This window comes from Aythya ferina (genome assembly GCF_964211825.1).
Source record: "Aythya ferina genome assembly, chromosome: 21".
In the NCBI taxonomy this organism is placed as follows: Eukaryota; Metazoa; Chordata; class Aves; order Anseriformes; family Anatidae; genus Aythya; species Aythya ferina.
This window is the reverse complement of record NC_140319.1, coordinates 8,297,338-8,318,594: the sequence shown is the minus strand read 5'-3', so window position 1 is coordinate 8,318,594 and position 21,257 is coordinate 8,297,338. Positions and strand designations below refer to the sequence as shown.

At 38.4% G+C, this 21,257-nt stretch overlaps 3 protein-coding genes across 9 annotated transcripts in view; 2 read left to right on the top strand and 1 right to left on the bottom strand.

The window, feature by feature from the left end:
- Positions 1-5,629, top strand: part of PRKCZ (protein kinase C zeta) — a 42,085-nt gene extending 36,456 nt beyond the window's left edge. For all 6 annotated transcript variants that reach the window (XM_084494726.1, XM_084494724.1, XM_084494725.1 and 3 more), the window contains 4 exons: positions 824-903; positions 1,479-1,568; positions 4,110-4,225; positions 5,121-5,629. In XM_084494726.1, the coding sequence (XP_084350852.1) occupies positions 824-903; positions 1,479-1,568; positions 4,110-4,225; positions 5,121-5,208 (374 nt within the window). In that variant the 3' untranslated portion in view covers positions 5,209-5,629. The remainder of the gene's footprint in view (positions 1-823; positions 904-1,478; positions 1,569-4,109; positions 4,226-5,120) is intronic.
- A 1,825-nt stretch (positions 5,630-7,454) lies between these two features.
- FAAP20 (FA core complex associated protein 20) lies at positions 7,455-13,713 on the bottom strand. 2 transcript variants are annotated; one of them, XM_084494744.1, is made up of 4 exons: positions 13,587-13,713; positions 11,743-11,906; positions 10,386-11,030; positions 7,455-8,941 (listed from the first exon to the last, which is right to left on the bottom strand). In XM_084494744.1, exons 2-4 carry the CDS (start codon positions 11,844-11,846, stop codon positions 8,869-8,871), a joined length of 822 nt encoding a protein of 273 aa, XP_084350870.1. In that variant the 5' UTR covers positions 11,847-11,906; positions 13,587-13,713; the 3' UTR covers positions 7,455-8,868. The 2 variants fall into 2 exon arrangements, with proteins under 2 accessions (XP_084350870.1, XP_084350869.1); XM_084494743.1 differs by having other exon boundaries at positions 10,386-11,008; positions 11,753-11,906.
- Positions 13,714-13,770: 57 nt separating this feature from the next.
- SKI (SKI proto-oncogene) overlaps positions 13,771-21,257 on the top strand; it is a 134,807-nt gene continuing 127,320 nt past the window's right edge. Inside the window, exons 1-3 of the mRNA XM_084494723.1 lie at positions 13,771-13,836; positions 14,171-14,324; positions 17,514-17,616. The gene's annotated coding sequence lies outside the window, so the exon portion shown is untranslated. The remainder of the gene's footprint in view (positions 13,837-14,170; positions 14,325-17,513; positions 17,617-21,257) is intronic.

Genomic DNA, 21,257 nt, shown 5'->3' with positions numbered 1-21,257 from the left:
GACCTACTATATGTAAAGGGCTCCAATATTTTCAGTTCTTCATTCCAGAAATTAATTTTGTTGAACTGAGATAAAGCAGCCTGGAATTAGGAAGCCTGCTGCAGACAAAGAATGCTCAGAGTGTAGAAATAACCAACAGAAGTTGCATGGAATGGCATCTTTGTTCAAAGGCACTCTACAGTCCAAGAATAAAAATTCAATGCTATGTGAGAGGATAGGAGGATCTCTTGAGAAAGAACCTTACCAAGCTATAGTTTGGATCCATATAACTTTTCTTTTACTTCTTAGGGAATTAGTATAACTGTTTGTTAATCAGTTGTACCCTTCTGGAATAGTGATATGAAGCTCTCTAAACAAGACTAATAATGCTTCAATGCTTATTACAATTGAAACTTCTAAAGCTTAACAACTGTAGAGTTGCCTATTCCCCTAAAATGCAGAACTGTTCTTTAAGCTAGTTACTGTTGCAGTTGCATAACACTCTACTACAGTCTTCTTGACGAGTTTAATATCAACTGAAGTATTGTTTAGAAGTATACTTTGTCATATGCTAGTGAATCTAAAGATGTTCTATTCCCTGTTCGTACTAAAAAGAACAGAAAAAGATAAGAAAACATTTCTTTTAGGAAATCTTGAAGTTTTGGTGCAATAGTCCTTGTGTTATTGTAGCTCCTTTTTTTTTTGCATTATTTTAAATAATTATGATATCTTCCCATTTTCCAAATGGTAACATTTTAAAACAGTATAATGTTTGTGTTAAAATCATGGTCAATATCATAAAACAAACAAACAAAAAGTATTGCTGTTTTTAAATCTATAACAGTTATTCTTGAGAAGCCAATCCGGATTCCAAGGTTTCTTTCTGTCAAGGCCTCCCATGTGTTAAAAGGATTTTTAAACAAGGTAAATAACATTCTCTTATTTTTAGCATCTAATATCTGGAAGTCAGAGCTTCCTGTTGAAAGGAATATGGTTAAGAAGTTAATCTGCTTACTATTAAGAAAATCTATAAAACCTTGGCATCCTGTATGTTTAAAAGAACAACATGCCACATCTTAGTTGCTAAATTACTGAAAAATTCCACGTTATAGACTTGTTTTGAAAGCCCACGCCTAGCTAAAAACTGTTCTAGATGTTTATAAACTTGTCTCTGAAATGCTTATTACTCATTTAAGTAAATTGATTGAAATCCATAGAAGCATAATTTTAAAGGAGAGAAGGATATTAATTATGAATTCTTAAATAAATCTTGTTATATTGAGTTGTAAAATACCATGTTTAAAATGAACTGTCATAAAACATCATCAAAGAATAAGAAAAAAGAATGAAATTACTTGGTAGCCATAATATGTGCGTCTTCTTGCATTATTTTATTTACTGTTGGGACATGCTTGAGTTGTGTAGATGAGCTTTTGACAAAAAAAAACGGCTGTAACTGACTCAGTATGTAACATTAGTTTTTGTTTTTGTTTTTGCAGGATCCCAAAGAAAGGCTTGGTTGTCAGCCACAAACAGGATTTTCTGATATCAAGTCTCATACGTTTTTCCGCAGCATAGACTGGGATCTGGTAAAAATAATTACTTCTGCTTATACGTATTCAAAAGGAACACTCTCTGTAGTTTCTTTTTATATATGTAGCAACCCCATTAGAAGCACTAATCAAGAAGTATTTCAGATTGATACATGTAAAACTATTTTCATTTCTTCAGGTGATGTAAGGTAATGCAAACAGGCTTTTTGGCTTTTTTTTTTTGGCTTTCTTTTTCCCCAACTAGAGATTTGGCTTCTTTCCAAACTTGAAGAATGGTTAAAACTTGTTCGTATCATTTTTAAAATACATGATGAATTTTAGAGAATACTTCAAAAAACATTGAAGCATTGGTGGAACCACAGCCTTGAAGGGAGGGAAGGATAGTATTTAACCGAGCCATGAAACCAGTCTGTATGCAGCTGTGGGAGAGGATTGTTACTAAATGCTTCCTAGCATTTAGTATTTCAAAAAAATGGTGAAATAGGAAGGAAGACTACCTGCTGCTTTTCCAACAAAAGGCATGCCCTAGTTGGCTTAATAGCCTGAAGTATTCCAATTTTAAATGTATGTTTAGTGAAACATACATGAAAACAGGAAAACCAAACTTAAATTTCAATCTCCATACAAACCCATATATTAAGATAGTCTTTTTACTTTGTAATTTAATACTTTTGTCACTGAGGATGTGTTGCATGAGAACAAATTGTGGTTTTTCAATTTTCCATTAGTGTCATTAGGTCTCTTCCAAAGGGAATTACGAATGTTGATTTTTTCTATCTGGTATTTCACTAGAGGAACGGTGACCTCCAGTGGCCAGCTAACCCAAAGTGTATATACCACATAGGCCCTAGCAAATCAGAATAATGATCGAGTCTGGTAGCCTTTTAATAGCAGCAAACAGAACTGTTAGTACCAGAAGCCTGAATTTACTTACCCATTGATTTCCCTTGTTCTTAGAATTCAAATTTCATTCAGTAACATTAAATGGGAAAACTACTGTTAACTGTGGTGTACATGGGAAGCCTGTAGTGTTTCATAGGATCACTTCAAACAACTCTGAAAGCACGAAGAATGTAGCTATAAAGCTCAGAGTGTAGCTCAGAGAGCACAGTGTGAAATTTCAAGTCATGATGAAGAAAATTCTGCTCACAAATGTAAGTGCTGTGTAACAACTTCAAGAAAAACCTGAGAAGTATACAAATCTATTAGAATAATTCATAGGCAATCCTATAAAATCTATTTAGTGTAATTCAAGATGCTTTATACTCTAAGTCTCCTAGTTGAAATATTACAATACAATAGAAGTAACATAGAAAATATGGTGGTATTCCTTTGCATTTGAGGCAAAACGTGATTTAGCTGGCAAGAATGAATCTGGTCATACAACATCCTGGATGTGATTACTGACTGGTTTTGTGAATCAGTATCTCAGCTGGATCAGTTGCATGGGCTTCTGCCAGCTTCCCAAAGTCAGAACCCCAATCTGTGGTGGTATTCCACTGGAACACTGTCCGGTTGAAAGAAAGCTAAACCAGGTGGAGTTGTTTCCTCCATTTTTATTTATTTTGTTGGAAGTGCTGTGTATCGAGATTTCAACAAATGACATTTAAACTGTCGTCAGCTCCTGTGTCACTCAAACCCATGATAAGAGCATTCTGATAAGTGGAGGATAGCAGGGGGTTGCCTTAATTAGAAAACTACTAAAACAAAACAAAACAAAAAAAAAACCTACTGTTGAACATGCTACTGTTACAGCAAATGAGAAAAGGTTCTTAATTATTAGAACAGCATTATTTGAGTCAGAACCATTTTTTTAATTGACTATTGCTGGTATGGAAGATAAATACTGGTTTCTAGTTCCTGTAGCAGGAAATATTATCTGTAAATACCCTCATAGTTATATTTTAATTGCAGAATAAGCCTCTGGGCTGTTCAAGCTATTGTGTTGGTTGGTGTGACTTGCTTTTAATGACTGCTTAGCCACGTGGCTAGCCGTTGATGTGATGTTAGTAAATTCTGCTTACTGGTTTTGTTCAGTGCTGCATCTAACATTAGGCCTCGTTATATTGACTTGACAGGTTGATTTAAATGCAACTTCTAATCTAAGAGGCTGCTTTTACAAGAGGCAGCTTTAGAGGAGCTTACAAAAGAGAAAAATTAATTATATTCTGGGAAGGCATCTTGGCTTGACTGGAAAGCTTCTGGAATATATTTTTGATTTTAAGTGTGAAGCTGAAGTTGTATAGCAACAATGTCTTCTTTTAATTTATATGGTGAAAGACTTGGGAAACAGTTTTTCTGTAGTCTTAGTTTTATTAATTTCTTACTATTTTTCAAGGGTTGTTTTGTATTGAAAATATAGCAATAGGGTAAACAGGTAAGCATATAACATGTAGTGTCAAAATCTATTACTCTTAAGTCTTACTAGTTTGTTTATATCTTCTACCAATATTAAAAATAACCTCAGTGGCTTATCTGTGCATGCACTCTAGTGCCAATGTATATGTCTGTTTTTAGATCTACTAAATGCTTAACGTTTAAATTTTTCTTTCCTTTCCTCATTATATTTTCTCTTAGCTGGAAAAGAAGCAAGCAACCCCTCCATTTCAGCCTCAGATCACAGATGATTATGGTTTGGACAACTTTGATACGCAGTTTACCAGCGAACCTGTGCAGCTAACCCCAGATGATGAGTATGTTTTTTTCCCTAAATACAATTGTATATTAAGAACTTAGAAGTTATGAAATTAGTTTCCTCTTTGTAATTCCTAAATACGTACCTAGATTTAGAAACACAGTCAAGTGAAAGGAACCAAATTCACTTCGAAATTCTTGAAGAATTCTACGTGTCTTGCATAACCTCCCACACTTTTTATATATTAGACTGCCTCGTAATCTATTAGGTGATCAGAACACTGTATTGATTTCTTGTTGAGCGTGTGCTTGGCACTGGATGAAGACACAAAAATTGGATTCCTAACCTGGGCAGCTTAAATTTGTCCTGAGTAGAGAAACAATTGACACAGTTTCTCATGTCTCAGTGAACCTGAGATAGCAGAAAAATCTTATAGAAATGTCCTGTTGAAATGTGGTGTGGAAAAAATTTCCAGGAAGAAGTATGCTCTGTTAAAGGAATTTGAAGGCTGAGGAGCCATTCCTGTGCACAGGAGGAAAGTTGCTTCAGATAGCAGATGGAATATGAGAGACTATGGTTTCGTAGTTAGACAGGAGACTTCGCTTGCCCTGTAGAATATACTCCAACTCCAGTAGAATAACTGCAGACAGTTTTGGGGGGTTACTGAAGTGTTTAAGGTTGGAAAGTTTGGAGCTGGAAAAACAAAGGAAAGCTCTGTGCAGTACAGGGAAAATTGAGAAAGAAAGCACTCTTGTTGATGTCATTTGTCTGTGAAGCATTTAGTGTGTGGTGCAATTCTATCAAAAGTACAATGAAACTTTTTGCTGCCCATTTAGATACAGAAGTAAAATGAATTAAAGCAAATTTTGCATTTATTAGAAATCTAAGACCTTAGGATTCTGAAATTGGTGCAGCAAGACTAAACTAAATTGGTATTTTTATTTGTTTTTCAGAGATATAATAAAACGAATAGATCAGTCAGAATTTGAAGGGTTTGAATACATCAATCCATTGTTGCTGTCAACAGAAGAAACAGTATGAAGGAATGCCATCTTCGTTGTAGACAATATGAATGACCTTTAACTTTATCCTTAACTACAGTATATGCATGCGAGGCTGGGGAACTGTAAGATTTTGGATGGAGACCAATGATTTAAAAAAAAAAAATTGCTGCTGAAAATCAAAGAAGAGAATAATGATTTTGGTGGGTGTCTTCCGCCACTTAAGTTATTCTTACGTTCTGGGCACTGACACAACTGGCTTCATTAATGAAGGAATTTGCATTTTGTGCCTATTTCATGAAGGATTGAAACATTCATTGCATCCCTTGGGGAGGAGATTCTGAACAACTTTGAGAACTGCGAACTTTCTACAAACATTTGATGCAATGAGCTACCAATTGAAGAATATTAGAGTGTAACATCCTGAAGAATAAAATATATTACGGTGGTGTTGAAGCTTATTTTTGATGCCTTTTTTCACAAGTGGTACCTGTCTAAACGTCTCAGATGTATTTAAAAGGAGTTGTGTTTTATTAGCAATCAAAATGTAAATTTGGGTACAAGATTTAAGTGCCTAAATGGATAAACTGCATTGAAGAATTGTTACATATTCGGAACATTCTTAAACCTGGTAAGTTCTGCTTGTTAATATTCCAGTAACCATTTACGTATGAAACATACGGTTCACAGCTGCAACCTAATGTTCCTTTGCTTCTTTATAGAATTTGAAACGCAGTGACTCAGCAATATTAATTCCAATTTAGAATTTCCAGTATCAATTTCACAATCTGTTTGAAACTCCAAATTTACCAAAATGTGTGGATTTGAAGAAAACTACATTTGCACACAAAGGATTTCTGAAAACACTTAAAGCAGTCCCTACACCTACAGTGATATTGAGTTGTATATTAGATTTTTGGAAAGTGTTTTTATCAACAGTACAAATATTCAGAAATAGAGCAAAAGCATAACGAAGCATAGCCTTAAAGGTTAAATAGTAAATCTAGAATAACCATAATAAAAAATACAATTTCCTGATAAAGCACACCTCCTACTTACGATAAACTGTCTGCTTACAATTACTCAGTGTATATTAATAACTAATCATTCTACATAAAAGAATGGGATGTTTTGGTAAAATGGTTTGCATCAAAGTAGTAACTTTTTTTAATGGAACAAAAAGGTATATACCTAAGAACTTGGGTAAGTGAAAGATAACTATCGAACCCCTTCTTGTGGAAACCATAGGGGTGGTGGGGTGTGGGAGGTAGGGATAAAGAGTTCATTACATCAAAAAGGTTAATTTATCAGCTTGGAAAAACTCATGTCACTACATTTGAGGACTAGTAAGTTCGCATTGCTATCTAAAACTTCAGATGCTTGTGAAGATTTACCTGCCTCTGCAGGTAGTAACAGCAGAGGCAGTATTTCTTCTTGCTGGGTTTTTGGTTACCTGTATGTTGTGGGTTGTAGATAGAGGATAAAAATGTGGAAAGCAAAAAATGAGAAACCCTGTGCCATGTCATCTCACCTAATTTGGTGTAACTTGCAGGATAAGTTGCAACACTTTCAACACTTTCACTTTCTTTATATTAACATATGGTTTTCTCAGGGTACAGCATTGCATTAGGTGCTGAACATGACATCTTTCGGATTCGCATCCAAGTCATGAGGTGCTAGGACGAGACTGCCAAAACATTGTTTAAAATTTTCAATTAACCATTGATTAACAATCTACATTTTGTATCCCCTCATTAGCCACAGTTATGCAGAAGTGTGGTTATTTAGTTTTATTAATCCCATCAGGTCTAAGTTGTGGGTTTCTCTCCATTGGACTGTAGCTTTTTATATTAAGCAAGATGTGCTTTAATCAGCATTAAATAATTTACGAGTGAGAAGAACTTGCCTCAAATGCCTGAACTTTAGATACTTTATTAATAGAAAAACGGCAATATTTACCTTTTAATTGTAATCTGACACTTTTAAATTATTTTTTCCTTCTCCATGGCAACTGCTTTATTTACCCTGAATAATTTTTCTTTGTTTCAACTCCCCTAATTATACAACTGATTAAAAAAAAGAAGTTAGAGTGACTGCAGGCAGCTCATAAATGGAAATATGACAGATTAAGCTGTCCTTTGATGTGCTGGAGCATAGAACTTTAAATGGAAATATTAAAAATGCAGCTTGGTTGTTTTTATTTTTCTTTTTTAAACCTTGTTTCTAGTTGGCCAGATCATTTTGGTAGGGAGGGAAGGAAGAACAGACACATTTGCTAAACAAACATTGTAAAGAATACTTGATTTATTTAAAAATTTACAGGCATTTACAATGTTGCTGTGTTGCCAAATAGTTTGCTGGATACAAGTTTGGTTGCTCATGTGCAAGTGTATGAATAATGTTCTGTTCATAATGAAGGGGAAATTTTTTTATATAAAGTACTTGTTTTATAAATAAAAGAAAATGAAGGATGTAATTAAATGTGTGGTTTGAAAAAAATCCTAATATATTACAAATGGATCTGGTTATGATATATAGTTGTCTTATTTGAAATAGTAAATGAAAATTCTAGCTAATTTAATGATTGTAAAACAGTAAATATGTTCTTGTAGTTTTGTATGATTAATTAGTTGGGATCTTTGCTGACCAGTTTTATTTGTGCAGAAGATGGTATTCTAATCCATAACAGCTAAGATCATTTATATTGCACATCTATTAAAGACTTTAATGAAAAGTTACTAGACTGTTATTATTTATCAGCTACCTGAGCTATGTCCTACTCTCACTTTTTAATGAGACCCTATTGTAAATTAAAAACAAAACAGCTCTAGGATTCTTCCTGTATGTTGATACTATATTCTGTTTATTCTACATATTTGGATTACATCTGAACCGCAGGCTTTTGAGGTCCAAGACTCGCATTTGTTGAGACACAAAACCCATTCAATAGTGAAGTTTGTTGTGTTCTTCTTCACTTTGTGAATGAAGTTGTAAACAAAATCTCTGAAACAGGCACAACTGTACTATTCTTGCATACAGCCCTTTGTCAAAAGAAATTAATTTAAACTTGTAAGGCTGTCACTTGAGCTGTGGTATACTGCCTGAACAATTAATGAATTACCCTGTTCAGTAAACAGGTAACTTCAGTTGCGGGAACCTTTTCTCTTTGGTGTTAGGAAGCTGTCACTAAATGTCATTCTCCTTCATAGAGGTTACTTCTTCTCAAGCTTACAAAATGCTTACCTGCTACTATGAGAAAGTTACCAAAACAGTGGATGAGTCTTCTGCGATACCTTCTTGACTTAACAAACTCTCAGCTTGTTTATTCTGAAACAATGACAGGTTATAAGGTGGGGGGAGACCTCCCATCTTGTCTGAGCATGTTAAAATCTAACTGCATTTCACTACTATGAAACTAGTAGGGCCTGGTTACTCTGCTGTAGTTATGTTAATCACATGGATACTGACTTAGAAACCTACAAAGTCAGGTTACAAATTTAGTGGTGTTCCTCCAGAAAGGAAAAAAATCACACCCTATACATGGCCCATGCTGTGTGGCACTTGACCTTCCTTTCAGTTACCAATTTCTGATCCTTCAAGAAGTTTGAGACAAGAACCTGTTTCCTTGACAAACTTTTTTCCTTTGCTTTTGAGAAAGGTTCATCTTCAGCTTGTGCATTTGCTCTTCATCCTTCTGGCTTTACCACATGATATCATCGGCACTTTCAGACAGGCATCTAGCGAGATGACTGTCAATGTCCAATTGCGACATCCTGCAGATACAGATACAGAGGATTTCTGCAGTGAGACACAAAGTCAAATCCTTTTATTTATGCAACTTCTCACCTCTGCTCTCATTTCCTGTGTAGTCACAGCATCGTTTTACCAGCTTGGTGGATAAATCACTCCTATGCTTGGAAGCATTACAGCCTGCCCCAGCCTCTTGTAGTTGCTATTATCTGCTGCTAGATAGCTTGCTAATGGAATTTACTAGAAGACCATGTGTGCACGCTATGCTCGGGACAAGTAAGTCTATTTTTGGTGTGCTGTACACTGAGACTTATACGTGCATACTGATTTTAAGGATCGTTGCATCTGCATGCAATTTCCTGTTCTTGGTGATCTCAGTATCAGTTGTCGGTGTAGACATTTATGATCTAAGACAAAACATTAGGCAACTGATATAGGAGAGAAAACCCATCCTTAATTTTCTAACCTGAGGCCATCAAACAGAGGTTCCTGCAAGAGGCAGGATGCTTTCTCCTGTCTGCCTTATTTCCTCTGGAGGGCTATTTTTGGGACTAAGTGACCTGCCCCACTGCCAACAGCCTTTTGTAAAGCGGATTGTATAAAATGTAATCCTGATCAGTACAGAGTAGCCAGTAGCAGAGAACTCAATATGAAGACAGGAACTAAGTTTAGCTTTTCTGCCTAAATCTCTTGACACAATGATCACAATTTTGTAAATATTAACGAAGCTATCATTGTCTCCTTGTTCAACCGTATTAAAGGTTCTTTTAAAAACCATGTTAGTTTTCAGCAACTGTGACAACCTAAACACTACTAAGGGGTATCACTTCCAGAGACAATGTAATTCATATCATAGAATACATGTTCAATGTCTGGGAGGATTTTTTTAAACAGAGGTAGTCTGACTGCAATGGAGGACTGAAGTCATTTCATTGTAATAATCAGGGCTTCCATAAGGAAAATCAGATTTCTTCTAACCTTCCCAGACCTAGAAAGCTACATCTAAAATTCAGAGTACAGTTGCTCGTCCAAAAGCACCCAGGTACTTACTGAACAGGTACCAGTGCAGCTGTAACAGTGAAGCCTGGATCTTGAAGAGATTGTTACCTGGAAGAGGTGAATCCATCTAGCTGTGAAGTCAACTTTTAAGTAACAAGAATGCTGCTTTGGAACAATTTATGGATTAGGATACAAATTTCACAAAAAAAGGTTTTCTGTACTAAGTAGTTTAAATACCTAATTTTAGATATACTAGCAATGTGTAGCTCAAATTTAGCTTTCTTTTTGAAGCAACACAATTTAGTAATCATGAACTTCTAAACTGAATTGGAAGTAGGCAATTCTGCCATTCAAAAATATTTCAGTGTTTCACCTACTTTATTTTCATTACTTTATATAGAGAGAATGCAACCAAAAGCATTGTTTTTCATATACTCTCAAGTTACTCAAAAATAATAGCAGACTTACATTCCACTAAACTGAATCTGACACATTGGACAGCTGCTGAGAGTTAAAGAGCCTTCGCTCTGGTTTGCAGTCTTCTCCTTGTAGCTTTCAGTTCCAGGTGTGCTCACAAGAGGTGACGTCTTCTCTGTGGGCACAGTCTTGGCCTTACCAAATGAAATACTGCTTTGATGCATTTGTGCTTGATGCTGTCTCTCATCCTGTTTCCTGTTTTCCTTGCTGTTCTGTACACTCCCTCTGCAGTGCTGCTGAAAGTTTAGAGCTTTTGCAGCGCTTTCCGACAACATCAAGTGGCACGCAGAAGTATTATGCTGAGTGACTTTACTTGATTTAAGATTTATAGCCATTTTTGAGGTACCTTGTGTGTCCTCCCCAACCGTGTTTTTGGCCTGATCTGTAGCAGTTACACAGCCTGTTTTCTCAGCTGTAGAAGGTAGACTTTTCAGTTCATCTGCTTGGCCCCGTTCATCAGGTAAACAGTCAATTTGGCTTTCTGATAGCTGAGGGGAGCTAAGACCGGTTTTAAAAAATTCCTCTTTGCAAAAAGATGGAAAAGATACCCATTCAAAGTCTTTCATTCCAATTTTAAAGACTTCTGTTTTTTGTAGACTCTCTTTCTCAGAGCTCTGTGATGTATAAACAGAATGTCTTCAGAACAAATGCAGTTAAATCCATAGATTAAAACCGAGGCTGGACATATTACAAACACTACAGGGAAAGCTAAACTACATCGAAGCAATAAGCATCTTATTTACATGCATCTTCAGCACTTGCAAAACAATTAACTTTCTGAAATGTATGCAATGTGCGTCTTTCCTTAACCTTTCTGAACTATTCCCACCAATTAAACATGAATAGCATACTTTTAGTATGTCCTTCAGAGGCTAAGGATATTAAAAAAAAAAACAAAAAAAAAAACAAGAACAACCACCTGCTGTTGTTCAGAGAAAAAAAAATCTACTTCAGAAGGGCTGTATTTTGTGTTATAATACTGCCTAACGATATCAGAGCACTGTAAAGGTCATCACGGTATGATTAACCTCTCTGTTACAGTTTGCTTTTTCCAGTTTCATTCCTTTAGGCAGGTGCTAATGCTTATACTTACGCAGGTAACCTCTCCAGAAAAACATTCTGAAGTGCTAAACTTTGCCATACTGTAGGAAAAAAAAAAAAAAAAAGCCCAGCAAGTTGTCCTTATGCTACATGCCACATAAGGCTCAGTCACACTACAATATGTAGAGGCCAAAGAGCTGTCAACCAACATCTATTTAAAGGCAATTTCAGGTTGTTGTTTCTCCTCTTAACAGCATTCACTGTCCGGCATTTTAAGCACTACACAAAGTGAGGACAAGAAGGATACAGCACACTACCTCTGCCTTTCCAAAGAACTCTGGAAAACTGGACACTGCTTGCCAACTTGTGCACTGTAAATCTTGACTTATGTTCTTCAGAAGCAAAATCCATGTTTTTTCACACTCACTTAAATCATCTTTTTCAAACCAGGAACTTCTGTCAGCCAATGCCCTGTGAAGAGTGAGAATCCAATAGTTTGGGGGTGAGAAAGAGAGAAGGAAATACTTCTCATTGCTATTAGTTTGCCTTTTAATTATTTTGACTTACCCCTCAAGTAACTCTGAGGTTTCTTAAGATATAGCTATTCCTAAATATTGCTTTATCAAGGCAGAAGTTTTAAAATTACATTTCCAATAGCTGATGGTGTACTAACCAGTTCCAGCCCAACTCAATGGCTAAGTGTGGTGATCCCTTTTGTTAATGGCTTAGCACAATGTTAGGGTTTTTATGACTGCAAATTGGTGTAACTCTTCCATTTGCATAACACATTTCCATTCTTACCTATTTTCTCTTGATCAAGTAGCACTATATGTGCTAAAATGAGTATTATATTTGACAACTTTAACATGTCAAACCACCAAGAGGTGCATAAAAAGTATTTGTCAGTAAGAGTAAGTGCACAAATGCAGACTTTTCAATCAAAAAGAGAGCCAAGGCTCCCTGTAGAGGAAAAAAAAAGCTGTTTATTATACCATTTGTTTACCAAGGGAACCTCTGTCTAGCCTACAGCACGATTTTTCTAGAACACAAATAATTTAGCCCATCAACTCATTTTATAGTCTACCATGACTTACATAAGCATTACAGCTTTCAGAATCACTCAGTTTTTAAAAAGAACATCTTGCTTTCTACTTATAACAAAGGAGATACAGGCATTTATTAGTCTTTACTTCCAAGTGAAATAGTTAAGCGTAGGCATGGCGTTTTCTTCTCAGAGACTGAGCTTGACACCTGCTGAGCACAGAAATCATGGAGTGTTCACAGTAAGGAAGGAAACTGCGCTGGTTCCTGTGCGTGCTTGGTCATTCCCATGTGGCACTCTGAAATTACCGATTAGCTTTCTAAACAACTTGATCTAATCCTTCCTAGGAAGGCATTAGAAAGGATTAACTATAAAGCAAGAATAAAAGGGTTTTTATGTTAGTAATGCTGTATAAAAGCCAATCTGAAAAGAGGGATGGGTTGTCAATGTGAGAATTCTAGTTCCAGTGTTCTCACTTCAACCACTGCGTTTTCGTGGGTCACAGTCCAGGAATGATGCTGCACAATGAAGAAACCACAGACAATTATTACAAGCCATCAAAGAGAGGAGAGAGCAGCCTTTTGAAGCCTGTTTTTAGCAGGGGTGAAGCTGACTGAACGCTTGCTCATCCTAACAGGCTGGAACAAGACCTGAACCCTAAAAGGAGTGAACCTCTTCACTCCTTTTCTCAACCCTCCGTTACTAGAGGGCTGGAAAATAAATAAATAAAACAATTTATTTCTGGTCCCTGTGAGTCTTATTCTGAAGAAAAAATACATAAATTGTTTTTTATAAGCGAGCATTCCTCGCAGGCTCCATACTTGGGGGTGCTGCTTGGTGCCAAGAAACGTGCAGAAGGCGCAGGGCCCCAGCGCACTTTAACGAAGTGCAATCGACTTAAATTTCTTCAGGACGCTTCGGACGGCGTTTTACGAAGTAACTTTTTACGCTCCCAGCAACGTGCTGGCGGCACGACCACGGCGTGCTCTGAGGGCGCGGCCGTGCTCGACCCTCGGCCGGGGACGGGAGGCTGAGGCGGCCCCGCTGCCCCGCTGCTCCGCGCCCCCCCCGCTCCTGAGGAGCCCTTTCCCCGTCCCGCCCGGACTCACTGGCGCCGCCGGGGGGGCTCCAAGCCAGGGCTGGGCTCCCGGCTGCAGGCTGCCGGCGCCTTCCTGGGCTTCAGGCGCAGTTTGGCGGCTCCTTCCTCAGCCATGGCCGCGGGCCGGCCTCCGCGCTCCGTCAGGGGGCGGTGCTGGGCGGGAAGGCACCGCCTTAGCGCTCCCCTCGCAGCGCTCACGATCCGCCATGGGGCCCGTCCTGAGGGGGCAACCGGGCGGCTCGGCTCCTAGTAGCTGCTAGGTGCTTGTCTGACTCCTTAGTGTTGGGTTTAGTCCTTAAGTTTTATACGGGAGTAGCGTTTTGGAGATGGGGGGTGCTGGACGAGGCCAGTCCGCGAAGGCAGCGTGCTCAGGCCTGGTGGGGATGAGGAAAATGGGGTTTGGGACGAGCCCCACAAAATGGCTGTGGGATCGGCGGTGCTCCTCACCAGCAAATAATTGTTGTGCCGACACCAAAGAGCTGTTGGTACGTGGCTGAAGACAAAATATGCTAATTCAAAAAGCAAAGTAGATTGGGAATGCGTCTCTGGTCTAGTTCCCTCAGGAGAAGTGACGCTGCTTATCTTTCCTGGCAGGAATGTCGCTGGATGACTTGAAATAAAACACGTGTAAGAGCTGAGCCATAACTGGTAGTTTTTGAAGCTGATAGACGCACTAAGCAGGCTGGAGCCTTTCGGAATGCAGCCGGCAGGGAGTAGTCTGTCAGCGCCTTCCCCCATTCCCCAACAGGTAAAAGGGTCAGAAAGTAACCGCTGATAAAATTCTTCATAATCGTTATGAGAATAATTGTATGAGGAAATAAACATCCCAATTTCTCTGATAATAGGCCCTTGTAGGGGGGAACAGGTACACAGCACTCTTTTTTTTGTAAAACTTCTGAAGCCCAGATAAGGCCATGTTCCTTTTCCATACCAGAGGGAGAGTTCAGCTCTGATTTCACCACAGCAGATGCTAATTGAAGAAGACAAAGCAAGAAGTGTTTTGTTTTGCTTTTACTTGATGGCCTTTGTGACTGTGTTGTAATTTATGTCACACCACTGATAATCGCCACTTGGCGGCAGCAAATAATATGGAAACCTTGCTTTAAATTTTATTTATTTATTTATTTATTTTTACTGAGCTAGTTTGTGCAGGCATTTGTACATATTTCTAGGTGTATTTATCTGTGTTAAGGATTGCTCAAGCCACAGGGTTTCTTCTTTTGCTCCTGAGATGTTTGTGTTAGTGTTTTATACATCTTACGACCCCGTGCATGCTAGTTTGATGGCCTCTGCTCCTAACTCATACGTTGTACTAACAGGTTTGTGCTGTTAGATGTGACTTTTCCAAAAAGAGACATCTGAAGTGTTGTCTGTTTTTCATGCTGAAGGTGTTGCAGTGTGTTACTGTTAGTACTGTGACTCATGCATTATAACATTTGCAAAAGCTCTATTATGGATAAGACTAAAAAAGTCAGTTATTGTACAAAAAGGGCCACAAGTGAAAGAATATAATAAAAAGAGCAGTGAAAATTATTATTGTAGCCCATGACTGTAAAAGCAAAAGCAAAAAAAAAAAACCAACAAAACAAAACAAACCTGCATCCGTAGCAACTGTAGCTTGTAGTTTTTTATTATTGGTGGATTTAATCAAAACCGTGGTACAGTAAGATTTTTTAATTGTTGTCTGTTTAATACATACCTATTGCAGCCTTTGAAGGCAAGCACATTAGTGAATGTTGTCATTCTTGTTCTGTTTGTTGATGTAACTACTGTAGATTTTAAACTAGCATTCTAGAAATGTCTACCCATTATCTGTACTAAGTATTTTTACTCTGCATCTTTTCAGAATTAAAAATGTACTTACTGTAGCAGGAAGGTGAAGTGTAGAATAGGACCTGTTCTTGGTTCTGCCATGTTGGACAAGATCATTTCTATAGTTTCTTCTGCTGACATGGAAATCCTATTGCTTCTCACTTGATTTTGGGTATTGCTAAATTTAATAATGCTAATGTTTTGTAATCTTAGAAAAAACTTCTCATAAAAATGCAAAGAGTCGGCTTTATCATCAGCAGCCACGACTGGATTTTAGCCAATGGTCAAAGGATTTGAGCTTTTGGAGGCTAGAATGCTTCTGCAGATTATCTTTAGGGATTTCCTTGTAAATGGAGTGCCAGCATGTGTAGTTATCTACTCCCTGTAGAGTCTCATCAAGCTGCACACGCTTAATCTTTGCTTACATGTTCCCTGGTTTTTGCTGTAAATTGGGCCTCAGTTTTAACTTTTGCTCTCAGGAAGAAGGGGCTATTATAACAAATTCTAATCCTTTTGCAATTCCACAATCATTAAAGCCTATAAATTGCCTGCCAAACAAACCAAGTGATCTTTTCCTGGGTTGAGGGAAAGAGGAGAGTGTAAAACGCAGGTGGCAGCATTTGCTGGGGAAGAACTGGTACATTATCAACTAATCCGCCTTCTGCTATTTCTGATTTCCTACCCAACAGCTGCAACATTGAATGAGAGCTCCTGCATTTGGGAAGAATTAGAAAGCCTGGTAATGCAGGGTCTCTATTACAGATACAACAACTCACAGACAGGGATGAGATTTTTGCTGCCGGTGTAGAATTTGGAGTGTTAGGCATTTTATAGCCTGGAAAAATTGTAATTTTCAGCTGTTGTTATGGAGTAATCAATGAAGAAGAGATGCCATAGTTTCTGCTGGGTTTCTCTCAGAGCCTGATGTAATTGCATGTGTGAACTGTATATATGTATATAAATATATATTTTTAATGTGCTACTTTGAGGCTAAAGCATATGCAGTTTTATTAAAAGTCTTTTTTATAGTGACTGATTGTATCAGATAGTTTTGGTCCTTCTAAAATATTTTTGGTTCTGTAGTGATAGCTCCAGGATCAGAGGAGAATGTTAAGGATAAATTGTGCTTTGCTAGAAAACTGAACATTGTTGTGTTCTGATTCCTATGTCTAACCCATGCTTGGTTTAGGAGTGTATGTTGGCAGTTTTTTGTTCTTGTCAAATATTCTGTGGCTTTACTCAAGAATCAGTGTGTCCATTCTGCCAAATGCTGTAAATGAAAATGTCCCTAAAGATATTATAAGGGAGACTGAAGTATGTATGTAGAGCATTGGTGAAAGCTTCTGCAGCCAAAGGACTTGCCAGGGTTATATCCTATACAGCTGAGCAGCAGCAAATGTAGCACTGGAAAGAGTAACTCAGTCGTATTTCTCTAGCTGTAGTGAAATGGAAAAATGTGATTATTTTCATTGTTATATTACAATTCAAGCCACAGAATTACGAATGCTGTGTAATACTTCCTCTGGCATGGTCAGGAGACCAAAGATGACACGCAGTTTCACTTTGAGAAGGCTCGGTGGTGTTCCAGAGAAAGTCAGATGAATGGAGATGGTTTTGTAAGCTCTCCCTAATTTTAGTGGTAGGTGACATAGTCTTTTCAGTTAGAAGCTTTGAAACCCGCTTCCTCTGGTAGCTTACCAGAGCTTGCATATGATAATGTCCAGAGTCGAGAGCACTGCTCATCTTTTCCATTCAGCCTTCCCTTTTCACGTGTAAGGACAGATCAGTAGCTGGGTGGCTGCACATTGAAAATCGAGCCACTGGATTTTTATATGCCAAGATGAGAAGACCTAAAAAGAGGGAGAGTGGCATGGCATTTGTGGGTACCGGGTTGCCAAGGAGGCATATTGTATTGAAACAGTTGCCTGGGAAACATTTAAAAATACGTTGAGTGGAAAAGCATATGTGATGTGCCCACAAGTGTTTTGTGTGAATGAAATGCCATGGCTGATGATGGCACCAAAAGCCTGTTACTATTGCACGAAAAGATGTTGCAAATGATGTTGTGTTTTTTTTTCCCTTTTATTTTTCTTTGTTCATTTTTCTTCCTGTGTCCTCTTTGCAGGAGGTGTGCTGAAGGAAGGCTGCTTTGCTCTTGGCTGATGGCCTAAAGTAAACGTACAGAAAATGGTGCATGCAGTCATCGTTACCGTCCACGGCTAAAGATGGTAAGAGTCGTGTGGCTTCGGTTTAGACAGCCTGAACCAAATTGACAAGAAGCTTGCACAACTACCCCCCAAAGTAACAATGGCACTCTTGTTACACTACTGCAGTTGTAAACAAATAGATAATTCTGTGACATGACCACTTTAATTTGTGTTAAGATTAAATTGGGTGTCTCAGGCTGAGATTGTTGCCTCAGTGCAATGCAGTTTACATGTAGACACCATGTAGAATGCAAAGAGTTTATGAACAAGGCAGGTTGCACAGCTTATATGGAAAAGTCACTCAGTGACCTCATTTTTTGTTTGGGGAATTGAAGCAGAGGGAGATCAGGGAAGAAATGTCTTGGACTATAGCTCAAACACTCAGTTCTTCCTTAGATCAGACCCAATTATTGAGGAGCCGTACTGACATGAAGGAACAAAGAAGGAAAGGAACGGTGTCACTAGAACAAACCATTATATCTTCTTCCTTGTTTCTCAGAAATAAAACTCTTATTTTTCCTATGCAGATAGAAACCAAGGGAGCTAGCAGCTGTAATCTGTGCCGTGCTACCTTGGATAAAGAATTAATTAGGTATTGATTTCCAGACATTGGAACGCATGCCTCCTTCATGGAGAATGGTTGGCAGATGTCAGGCTGTAAGGGTTATAATCTCCCCGCTTAATTTTCCTGTGGAGATTTATCCTACTCTTGGTTCAACAGAAGTTTAAGAAGCCAGTTTGGGAACCAGCAGACTTCACCTGGCCCAGCTTTTATGCAGTACACGGTGGGACAGTAAATTTGGTGGAGGAGAAACTCTGGGGAGCGTTTGGCTGCTGAGCTGGCAGCCCAGAGGCCTTTTTGTCAATAGTGGCTTGGTGAGGGAGAAGGCCCACGAGGGCTGAGCTTCTTGAGATGTTTGTTGCCCTTTTGAAGCTGTGAAGTTGCTGTTTATTTAGTAACGAGCATGCTTCTCCCCTGTGAAGAAATATTTTTGACTGACGGAGACTGCTGACTCTGCTGTTGTTTTGGCCAGCGAGGGGATGCTTTTTGGCTGGCTAATTTGGGCACAATCTGCCCAAGGTTCTGAGAAGATCCAATGACTGTATTGGAAAACTGTGAATCAGATGAAGTCTTCTGTGTCTCAGTCATGTCCTGGTATCACTCATCATTTTTCTGGCCCAGTGTGTGTCTGGTTAAATCAAGTCCTGATGTTTTAGGCCCTGGGGTTAGTGTAAGAGAGGCGGGGAGAATCTGCCTTTCATCTTCCTCTACAATTTTGCAATGTGACTGAAAACTGTTGGAGAGAATGTTTCAGATCTCAAACAAAGATTAGGTTTGATGGCATGAAGCCCTGGATTCTGTGGCCCAGCCTCGAATTCTGTTGAGGGAGTTGTATAATCACCCCACACTTTAAAGGACTTCGGCTCTGAATTTAGGATCAAAAATGGCTTGAGGTCTTCGCATTTCTATCTTTCTTTTTTAAGTGTGTCTCGCAGTATTGTAGCCTATAGCACTTTGGATTCTTCCTGTTTGCTCTGCATCATTCCTTCATCTGAAATCAATGTACTTAAGGGCTCCACACACACACAAAAAAAAAATCCATAAGTAATAGCAGTAGTAATTACAGAAGATCACATGTCTTCTTTTACAGGCATGAAACCACAAAACAGTGGGGCAAAAATGCCAGTGCTAGTTAATGTGGTGTGCTGGTATCCATAACTGGGATGGTGTATAAAATAAGCTTTAAAGAGAATGTGTAATTGAACGGAAGAATATTTCTTGCTTAAACAAATGTGGATAATAGGTTTAGTTAGTTCTGTGATTTATTTTTTTTTTCTGAAGTACTAGGTAGTGTTTTAGAAAGCGAATCTATTAAATCTGCAGGTATAATCCAAACCAAGAATGCAATCCATGAATATTCTCACTGAGCAGAGTGTACTTTGATTGCAATCTGGAGTTGTGGTAGTTATGCTGCATTACAGAAAGCTCTTGGAAATACATAGGATGTCCCCCCTCCTCTTCCTAAATTCTGTCCTTTTTCATACTTGTTCTCATCTCCTTCATTAGAGCTTGACTCGATAAAAGAAATACGAACTGGGACTCATTTAGAAGACCTGACAGGACAATACAGTAGAGCTATAGTTTCCCGTTTCCAGATGTCACTTATTTAATTGTATCAGACTCAGGCTGACCTGAGCTTGGGTTATTTACATTGTTTTATGCCCAGTGAACTGAAACTATCTTGTGCCATTGTCAATGTGAAAGGTCATTCTGCTTGGATTATATCTTGTACTAACAGGACTGTGACACCTAGTTAAAGATGTTAAAGTAGGTTTTTGCCTTTGCTGTCACATTGCAGCTCCTAGCATCTGTAAATCAAAACCATTTAGACTACTTCCAGTAAAAAAAGAAAAAAGAAAACAGCAGAAGATGATGCATTCCTGTCACATCCAAGCAATGTTGCTGTCAAACCGGAGCTTCATGCTACTGTTCCTTTCATGAGTAAGCTTAGAGTTAGGCTGCTTTTGGAGAATTTTCCCCAGCTGACATCTCCTGCTCCCCAAATCTGCTTTGCCATTCCTTCAATTAATCTGTGCTGATCTGGTGTAAATTTGACAGCTTCTTTTTAATCAGTGGAAAGTTCTGTGCAAGAGGATGTGGAGTAGGTGCAACAACAGGTCACAATGCTGCTTTAGGACAGGAGGTGTGTTTAGTTAGCAGAATAACTACTGTTTTGTACAAGTGCTTCCATTATTATCCTGTTCTTCATTAATAAGTCCTGCCGTATTGTAATTAGCTATTGTATTAGAAGGTAACATTGAAGGTTGACTGTGAGGAAGAGTAGCAGCTTCACAGCTCTCTGTGGCTGTTCTCTAACATGCATAAAGTGAGCTGGTTAGCTTCTCTGAAACCCTACTGGGCAAGAATCAACATCATGAAGCGGTGCAAAAAATTTGGCTCTGTTAAGCCATAGTGTTAAAGAAAGAGCTGAATCCAGGGCATTACAGGCAACTCTTTGGGCTCAATTGGATTGGCTGGACATGATGATGTAAGATCTATCATAAATGGAGCTTTGTAGGCAGAAATGCCAAACATAGGTGACTTCAAGTGACAGAACTGTCTCACATTCCTCCTAAAACCAAGAAAGATTTAGGGAGCCTGCTTGAAGAAGTCTGCTGTACAAGGTTCAAAAGACAGCAGAGATCAGCAGGAAATTGTCATCAGTTCTTTTGGGAGTTGTTGTTTTTTTTTTTTTTTTTATAGTTATAATGAAACTAGGATTGACATCCCCATTTTATAGTTGCATTATATAGTAAGGGATGGTCATTTTTCTGACGAGCTTACACATCAATAATGATTTCATTTAGAAATTAAGTCAAGGAACTTCTACTGCCTCAAGTGTGATGCAGTAAGCCAGAGTACTTAATTACGGGGATCCCTTTCGGTCTCAAAGTAGTCCATTCTTATCCTCTTTCGTACTTATACCTGTTTATGAGGTGGAAAACAGGTGCACAGAAATTAAGGATATTGCCTGAGATAACACAAGACCTGGGACCTGAACTCTGGCCTGTTTTTCTCTGGGTCTTTGATTAGGCAGAAGGCTAACCTTCCTTTAATGCAGCGTTTTACTCCTAGAGGCTTTCAACACAGTGCCTTTCAT

What these genes read in the sequence shown, in the direction of transcription:
- FAAP20 (XM_084494743.1), bottom strand. Translation starts at nt 13,690, where the DNA reads ATGGCTGAGGAAGGAGCCGCCAAACTGCGCCTGAAGCCCAGGAAGGCG. An exon ending in GAGCCCCCCCGGCGGCGCCA is followed by an intron (nt 11,907 to 13,586) that starts GTGAGTCCGGGC and finishes CACTCTTCACAG; the next exon opens with GGCATTGGCTGACAGAAGTT. An exon ending in CAGATTCAGTTTAGTGGAAT is followed by an intron (nt 8,942 to 10,385) that starts GTAAGTCTGCTA and finishes CTGTATCTGCAG; the next exon opens with GATGTCGCAATTGGACATTG.